General features: G+C 42.7%; 1 protein-coding gene across 1 annotated transcript in view; it reads left to right on the top strand.

The window, feature by feature from the left end:
- Positions 1–2121: 2121 nt before the first annotated feature.
- The window catches only part of LPAR3 (lysophosphatidic acid receptor 3), a 10900-nt gene continuing 3928 nt past the window's right edge, over positions 2122–9093 (top strand). The window contains exons 1-2 of the mRNA XM_009576580.1: positions 2122–2208; positions 4887–5644. Coding sequence (XP_009574875.1) covers positions 4909–5644 — 736 coding nt within the window. The 5' untranslated portion in view covers positions 2122–2208; positions 4887–4908. The remainder of the gene's footprint in view (positions 2209–4886; positions 5645–9093) is intronic.

Raw genomic sequence — 9093 nt, 5'->3', positions numbered from 1 at the left:
CCGCCCTCAGTTTCTGCACAGAAATCCCTGTGCCAGCTCAGGAAAACCAGCAGTAAAGCAGGCTGGGGTTCTGCCTGGGCAAACTTCCCTCCCCTCTCACCCGAGCTAACTTTCAGTCCTGCTATAGGACTTTGCTGCTGTAGTCCTTCTATAGGTTCAGTCCTGCTCTATGGACTTTTCAGTCCAGCTGCACATCTGCTCGAATCCCCTCACAGTAGCTCACTGTGCCAGCCCATGCTTGTCTGCTCCCTCCCTGCTGCGTTTATACAGGAGCAGGGCAGGAGCCGTCAGTCCCCCAAACTGATGCCAGCTCTTCAGTAAGGTTGTGGCTGATGTATTGAAACAACTTGGTTTTTAATGGACAGGAAAGAGGCAGAAAACCAGTGGGGTGTGCGCCATGGATCGCATTATGGCTTGCAGGCTAAATTTTGTAATGACCTTCTCATTAAAATACTATTTTAAGTTTTCCTTCAGAAATGTCTGCATTAATAACAAGTAACTCAACTTAGAGCTGATTTACAGGCCGAATTTAATTTTGAATCGAAGTGACTTAAAAGGTGATTTTAATCACAGTTTGAATCAGCAAAATCCTTGATTTAAATAGCTGATATTAAATTTTATTATAAATATACAGATTTTAAAAACATACAGATTTTTAGTAACTTCCTTGAAGCAAACCAGATTCTAATGGAATAACAACTATTAAAACATGTTAGCTTGCAACTAGCTGAAGCTTTTGTCCAAAACATTATCTAGGTGATGTTTTATTTCACTAACTCTTTATTTAGGTAGCTAGTGTAATATATTCCTATATACTCATGCAAATTCTTGACTTTTATTTTAAGAATGGTGAAGAACATATTCTGACTTGATATAAGTTGCACTTACATAAAGGCATTTAAAATCAATTCAAATATACAAGCTGTCTTTAAGACAAACAGACCTCAAGATGTGCTGGATTGGGAAGAATTCTTAATGCGTGCTTTTGCATTTGAAAGCAGTTTAACTGAACCAAATCCTTTGAGATTTTTGGAGCAGATGATTTCTCCCACTCAAAGCTTATGTTTACTCAGAGTGGTAGAGGAAAACACACTTCACAGCCCATCGGTTTCTGATCTTTGTAGCCACTATTGGTTGTACTGAAGTAATTAAATAGATTGAAAGAAGGAAAAGAACCTTTTTGACAAGGGCATACTTTTGGCACCTGCAAAGTTTTGATGTATTTGCTTGCGAGTGACTTGTGGCAAGCTAATAGCTCAACCCATCTGTAGAATACGCAATATGCGGTTACTGCCACCAAGCTTTTGGAGGTCTATATGGAGGGCTATAAAATACCGAGTGGCATAGAAGAGGTGAATGGAGATTGTTTGCTGTCCTTTCCCATAAGAAACAAGAAGCATCAAGCTCGTGAGAGCTGCTTTCAAAGCAAAAGGTGGCAGTTCTTCATGGAGTGAGTAGCAGAACTGGGGAGCTCTCTGCTGCAGACTCGAGAAGACTCCTTGTCTTTGTAAGGCTGGGCTGACCAGTTTAGCTGTTTTTCTACTATTTCAGTTTCTATTATTTTTAAAACTTTGATGAACAATATTTTGCCTAAATCTTCAAATTTGTATGTACTTAATAAATAAATCTGAAATATGTAATACTTAAGGTTGTGTGTTTTTTTTTTCTTCTTCTTTTTAAGTTTAAACCTGCCCTGATTAAGATTAACGTCTCTGATTTGGCTGCGGAAGAGAAGACTTGGAGAATAAAGTCCTGCAATGTGTTAAACTGTGACATGCCAGGAAATATGGGATATCCTATCACACGTCTCTCGTGCCTGGTGTGGACTGGGGCAGGACCACTGAGGATACAGCTGCATAGCTCTGTCACAGCTGCACAGCTCCCCTGAGGCCAGGCGAGTTCTGCTGGGACGACTTGAAATAAAATGGTGTGAAATAAACCACTGGAAGGACCCTGGAGTGACAAGTGCTTTTTGTACATAGGCTGGTACAGACGGTCAAGTGCTACATCTCTGCTCTGAAGGACTGGGATGCCAACTAGCTCCAGTTCAGCTACCGCTTTGATGCAGCTTCCATTTGGGCACCTCCAGAGTCTGCCCTGTGACCCTGAGACCTCAGCTGGATGCTTTTCTATTCCCTCCTGCCTTATCTCAACACCTCAAGACATCTCTTTCAAAATCATTTGTCATTTGAGCTCTGCTGTGTGACAGTGAGTGTTTGTAGTGCGATTATTTTGGTGGAGAATTACGGATGTGTGATTTTTTTTTTTTTTTTTTTTTTTGGGGTACTACTTCAAATGAGAATGGGATCTTAATAAGCTAAAGTATTTAGAATAAGTTCATAGTTGATATTTTGGTTTTCTTTAAGCTTGTTCTCCAGATGAGGTGCAAAAAGTATCTGCAGATCTCTTTACTCTCCTGTCACTGCCAGTAAAAGAGATTCATCTGTTGAGATGATTACACAGTAAGATACATGTTCAGAAAGCCTTCTCTATAATTTTCACAGATTATTTTTTTTTTTTTCTGCCATTCTTGCCCAAAATGCTGCTTCTATTTGCAGGCATTTGCAGGCATCTGTAAAAGCTTCATGTCGCACTCAGCAAGTCCTTTACTGCCTTGGTGGGTAAGAGCAGAGCCATCTCGGCTGGGCAGGGTTCCCAGCGCTCGGCTGCTTGAGTGGCTGCTGTCTGCAGCTCCTCGGGGACGTCTGGTCACTGACAGACTTAATGTGACTTTTGAGTACCTCCTAGGTGAGAATGGGGAATGTACTGACTGCCCAGCTCCACCGTATTGCCCTGAACAGGGAGCGGTAGGCGTTGAATTCCGGTTGACTCCTTACGGTGGATCTGAGCTGCTGAGGCTTTGTTATTTTTAGATGGAGGGATGCTCTGTAATATTTCAGCACAAGGGATGATTTACTTGTTTCCTTCCACTTCTTGTCCTTAAGTAATTGTTCTTAGTTCTGACTATGTACTTGAGTTTGATTCTTTAAGTAATATATTCTTTTATAAAAGAAGCAGCTGGCTAGGTTCTTGAGGGTAATAAAATGGACAACAATGTCAAGTGGCCTGCTTTTACGTTGACTACTAGATGTAGGGTGGGTATGAAGAAAAAAAGGCCAAGGAGCTAGTTCAGAAAAATGAAATATTTAAAAAAAAAAAATCACTGCTGAAAATATTAATCGTGGAATAGTGCAAGTTGATTTAAAATTAGATAATACAAATATTGCATGAGAGAAATAACACAAGTAGCATAACTTAAATGACAGAAGATGAACCCTTTTATCTTAAAACTCAGAAGGAACCTATAATATAAATGCGGCTTGTTAGCCAGCCTACTGAGGATTGCTTAATTTGCTTCCCAATCCCTGGAGAGATGAGATACATAAAGTTAAGTAACCACAGGGTAATAGTAGACTAAGTGAACGTGATCTTTATCTGTGATCAGTTTTAGCTGCAGAGGTGAAAAGCGTATGCTTTTTTGTATCTCCCTGCCTGTAACCACTTTTAGGTTTTTTTCTTTTCAGCCCCACTCAGTCTATCACCCTGGCACTCGTGACAGCCTGAGGCTCACAAGGAGCTTTAAAAAAAGCTATTAGCGTTGCAGCCTCTCCTGCAGCTTTGTATCCCGAAACTTCCTCCTCTCTGTCCTTAGAGTCAGGCACAGGTTTGCCGCTCCATATAATATCTAACGTGATTAGGATCTTTCGCCATGGTTGAGCTCCTAGGTTTTGCTAAAACTGTACAATATCTATTAATGAAGTCAATGTTAAAACCCTTATTCAGATACTGATAGTGAATGTGAGGGCTAGTGATGATCAAACTCTCCCTGCTAGGCTGTGAGACCCTGCACGGGGTCTGGTCACCACGAGTAATTGCTGTCAGATCTGCCTGTGTAAATTAGTTCGAGTTCAGTTTGGTTCATAATAAAGGCAGTAAAATTGCCAAGGCAGCTGACATTGACCTCACCGGAGTAGCTGAAGTGTGATGTAATCTGGCACACAGACTCCCCCTTCCATCATGTTTAATAGCCCCATGTCCAAAATAGTGCTGAGTGGGTATAAGAAAAAAACCCCAGCACTACTGCTGTTGCTGGGACTTGCTTTATCCTGTGGTTGGGTCGGGAACTGTGTTTTGGTTTTGAAGATAATTGGGCTGTGTGGTGCTCCCAGGCTCTGGGTTGACAGCCCAATAAAATAATCCCTGGCTTTAGAGCAGATATGTAGAATATATTTTCCCTTTTCAGCACATTTACTTAAATCCTGTAGCAGTAAATAACAGGCATGCTCTCAGAATATATATGCCTGTAGCATCTTATATACATACATTTTTACATTCATTACTATATATAGTTAAAAACCCAAAAAATACTTTTCCAGCAATGGGCCTTTTATTGCTTAGTCAGTAAAATGGAAGAGTTATGATTTATGCTTCCCTGTCCTGACTGGATACATTGAGAAATGGAAATAATGATGGGGCTGTGGCTCAAATATGGGATTTCACAGCAAGAATGGCTTGGCTGTTGCTCAGATTTTCTTTGTGACCTCCAAAAAGTCACTTTTAACCTCCTAAGTTCCACTTTGTTGCCTGTACAGTATGACTGCTAGTGCAAAGGGACTGTGCTGGGGTTTTGTAAGCAGGTAAGTCTTTTAAAAATTCCTGATTCATCCAAGCATCATGCACTGCATCCTCCAGTGGACAGAATACCTTCTTCTGCATTAATGCTGTACAATATGAATTTTTACTTAAGGCCTCCACATATATACCCTCTCATGTCCCTGTCCCATCCCCTTCTCCCCAAAAAAAGCTGTTAGGTATGGTGGTTGAAGCAAGGACTGATAGTTGATTTTTTTAATCCTTCTTTCTTTTTTCCTTTCCACGCTTCCTAGGATGCAGGGGCTTTAATCCAGGATGAACGAATGCTACTATGATAAGCGCATGGACTTTTTCTATAACAAGACAAACACTGACACAGTAGATGAGTGGACAGGGCCAAAGCTTATTGTTGTTCTGTGTTTTGGGACATTTTTCTGCCTCTTCATTTTCATTTCAAATTCGTTGGTCATAGCAGCTGTGGTCAAAAACAAGAGGTTTCATTTTCCCTTTTACTATCTCCTGGCCAACTTAGCTGCTGCAGACTTTTTTGCTGGAATTGCCTATGTCTTCTTGATGTTCAACACTGGCCCAGTGTCTAAGACATTAACTGTTAACCGCTGGTTTTTGCGTCAGGGTCTTCTGGACACCAGCCTGACAGCTTCCCTGGTGAATCTCCTCGTCATAGCTGTTGAGCGGCACATGTCTATAATGCGGATGAAGATCCACAGTAATCTCACGAAGAAGAGAGTCACCTTTTTAATTATATCAATTTGGGCCATTGCTATTTTTATGGGTGCTGTTCCTACCTTGGGTTGGAACTGCCTCTGTGACATTACCGCCTGCTCATCCCTGGCGCCTATCTACAGCAGAAGTTACCTGGTGTTCTGGAGTGTCTTAAACCTAGTCGTCTTCTTCATTATGGTGGTGGTTTACATAAGAATCTACATGTACGTCCAGAGGAAAACTAATGTCTTGTCGTCGCACACTAGTGGATCCATTAGCCGTAGGAGAACCCCTGTGAAGCTTATGAAGACTGTCATGACTCTCTTAGGTAAGAGACTGCAAACCATGGCGTGCAAGGCTGGCAGTGCCAATGAATGGGTTTGGTTTTGCTTGGTTTTTTTTTTTTTTTAAACAAAACAAAAAAACCCCAACCCCCTAAACCAAACCAAACCAAAAAAACTCTCGCCGAACTTTTACATGCTGGAGGCATTTAGATTTCTGTCTGCTTTAGATAGTGAAATAAGTGTTGCACCACACAGAAATGCAAAGTAGAGGACTGGTCAACACGTAGAAGAAAAGTATCTCTATTTCATAGGCAACTTGTTACGAAACACAAATTATCTACAGGTTTTTTGGGGGGGTGGAGAGGGATTACGAAATCGCTTTGGAGGAAGGCTTGTGAACTACCTAGTAGAACATTTTCAAAATAATGTTCTTTAATATCCGCACAAGGCCACGAATCCTGTGGCTGGATGTGGATAGTTTTCTTTGCACTTCTTCCTCTTGGCTGTTTCCCAAACATACTAACTTCTTCCCCCTGGAAACGCACCTTCCCTGGGGAAAGGAGGGGATGCCTGGTGGGTCTGTGACTTTGACAGAGATTTGCTTTGCAAGGGGAGAATTCACCTTCATTCTGTGAAGATTGCATAGTGCAAAATACTTTCAGATGATGATACAGTATGGCCTTGGATCTTTAGATCGTAACATGAGATTTGACCTGGATCCTGCCCTAGAGACACTGTTGATGTTTGGGCAGCTCCGATCACTTCATCAGCTAGTTGTGATGTAGCTGCTTATTGAATTAGAGATGCACAAAGCGAATGATTGATTGTTGGAACAAAATACTAGCTGTAGCAGTCAATTTTCCTCAGGAAGACTTGAATCTGAGTGAGATGTTTTCTGGAAGCCAGGCATCACACGAGCGTGGCTCCTGCAGCTCGCTGCGGGTGGAACTGGGGGGACACTGGGACACTTGTGAAGCTGGACTTAGGTGGTGGGGGACTCTAAAACCCCAAATATGGTTTCACCACTCTGACAACTGGTCTGATGTTGTATGAGCCAGCACAAGAAAGCTGGAGCTTTTGGGAAAGCTGGTGTCCATGTATACCTGGGACCCAGTTGTGTCGTTCTGCAGCATGGTAGTACTAGAGAGCTCTGGGAGAGCAGTGTCACTTTTCATGGAGGTAGGAGTTGCCAGGGTAGGAGGTTCAGGCTGAGGACACTTTCTTCCCCTTGCAGTCTACGGATGCTGTTTGCACAGTCTGGTATCTGGTTCTCTTTTTTTTTTTTTTTTCCCCTGAAACGATAGTGCTGTAGTACACAACACCTTTGTCTACCAAATGATGTTTTAAAATGCTTTAGAAGCTGAGATCAGTTAAACTTTATAGTGCCTGACCTTGGAAAAGAAAGTCAACTGATGGTTCAAGCAAGTATAAGATTCTCTCTTATACCCCTGTGTCTTCTGAAGTTGGCTTGTCCACTGCCAGAGCCTTTCCCTTCTAAATCCCTCCCCAGTTGTCCTTCCTTTTTTCCCCTTAATTTTATGGCACCTATAGAGAGACAATGTGGTGGTTGTTCCTGTCCCCCACTGGACTTGCAAGGGCAAGATTCGATCTTTTGCCCCGCCTGAAGCTCTCGTGCAGTGAAACTTAAACCATCCACCTGGAAGGAGAAAATCCCTGCAGAAGAACTCTGAATTGCTCCAGATATGATCCTGCCCTAGTGCCTAAGCATGGGGTAGACTGTAGTTAACTGCTACATTGGAAAGAGACAAAAAGAAAAGCACTTTTAAAAAGCAGTTCTTTGAGCATTTCTATTGAAGGCAGAACTGCAGGCTGCTTTCTGGGAAGTCACATAAAAATAAATCATCACGCATAGGCTTGTCTAATCTATATGTATATTTATATAGTTAATATTACTTTGGTTTTGTATAAGCCAAAGTTGGAGGGTGCTGAGTGAGTGTTGGAATAACAGTTAGCTCTCGGTGCCACCCGTGCGTGTTTGCGGGTCGGAGCAGAGAGGTGGTCTGCGCGCCGGGGGGACTTGGAAGGACAGTGATGGTGGCTGCTGTTTGCTAACCCCTCATGGTCCTTTAGTCTCTGGCAGGTCTTTGGTGCTCACCGTGGCCGTGCTGCTGTGTGGAAATAAATGCCACTTTAAAATTCATTTTCAACTTATTCTTTCTTTTACTAGGGAGAGAGACCTTAGACTGTGCGTTGATTTAAAGATCAACATTAGCTTTTTCTTACTCGCAGAATATGGCTTTTCAGCCACCAGATTAAACTATAATTCGGGCAAAGCATTCAATGATATTGTATGCTGGGCCAGGCAAATTTAACTTAGAAAGCCTGAGTGCTACTTTAGAGATCATAATTTTGTGTATTTACTTTGTCAGTCAGAAACAAAACCAAAACAGAGCCTGCTTCTAAAGAAGTTGAATTAGTGCACGTGTTGCTGGGTGCCAGATCTGCCCCAAACTCCTGTGTCGGAGGAAGTGTATCTTGGCATGTTCCTTCATATCAATTCTCCAAATTTTGACTCTGAGAGGCTTTTTATAAACGTTTATTTCTAGGAATGAGAATTTGTTTTTTTAAAACAGTTTGAAATGTGCATTCCTGGCCAAGTCATTCAAGCACACTGTGAAAAATGTATTAGAAACTGAATAGCACATTTTGTGGGCTTTCCAATTACCAAAGGAGTCACCAAGTGACCAACGTGATTCTTCCAAAATTCTGCTTACATCCACTGATGCAACAACCTACAGCTATACGCAGCACATGGATTTTGCCCAAGGCAGTTATTTTTAATGGCTTGTTCCAAAACATCTGAAAATACTTTGGAGTACACGCCTGATACGGTCTTAACTAGAAGCAATTCCAAGATGCTCTGTTGCTGGATGAAGCATGATGAGAACCAGAGTTCTCGTTAATGTGCTCTGTTGGTTTCATGGGAGGTTCAGGACAAAATCCTGCTGCCCCACGGCTGTGTGGAAGGAGGCTGCGCGTAGCTGGCTGCTGCTGGCACGCTGCTTCTCCCGACTGCCTCCACCTCCCTTCTTGGGGAGGCTGGGCCTGTGGCTGGCTGCCCCTCCAGCAAAACATCCCTCTCCGCTCTGGGTGTTCTCCTCCTGTGGTCCTACAGTTAAGAGTTGGGGGAATCTGGGTTTCAGTGTGAGTTCGTGGTGATCACAGCTGCGGGTGCACCACGCTTTGGGCTTGGATGGCCCCTTCCAGAAGCTGGGACTCAGGTCCCTGTCATCTACCTTTTTCTACCATAACCCCTAAAATGGTCCATCACAGGATAGGAGCAAGGCTTTCCCTTTGGCATGCTAAACCGTAGGAATTTATCTGGTTGAAACTGGAAGATGTGAAGCCTAGTGAAAGGGGCTAAAATCCTCTTAGGCTGACCTTGTGGCATAGTCCTAGTCCTAGCTAAGCCTGTGCCTGTAGCTTTGAAGAAGGGTGGCTGCAGGTGTGCGGGTATGAGATTTTCAGGTGG

The sequence above is a fragment of the Fulmarus glacialis genome, unplaced genomic scaffold (assembly GCF_000690835.1).
Source record: "Fulmarus glacialis isolate BGI_N327 unplaced genomic scaffold, ASM69083v1 scaffold10884, whole genome shotgun sequence".
Lineage (NCBI taxonomy): Eukaryota > Metazoa > Chordata > Aves > Procellariiformes > Procellariidae > Fulmarus > Fulmarus glacialis.
Note: the sequence above shows the minus strand (reverse complement) of the source record. Positions and strands in the feature narration are given on the sequence as shown.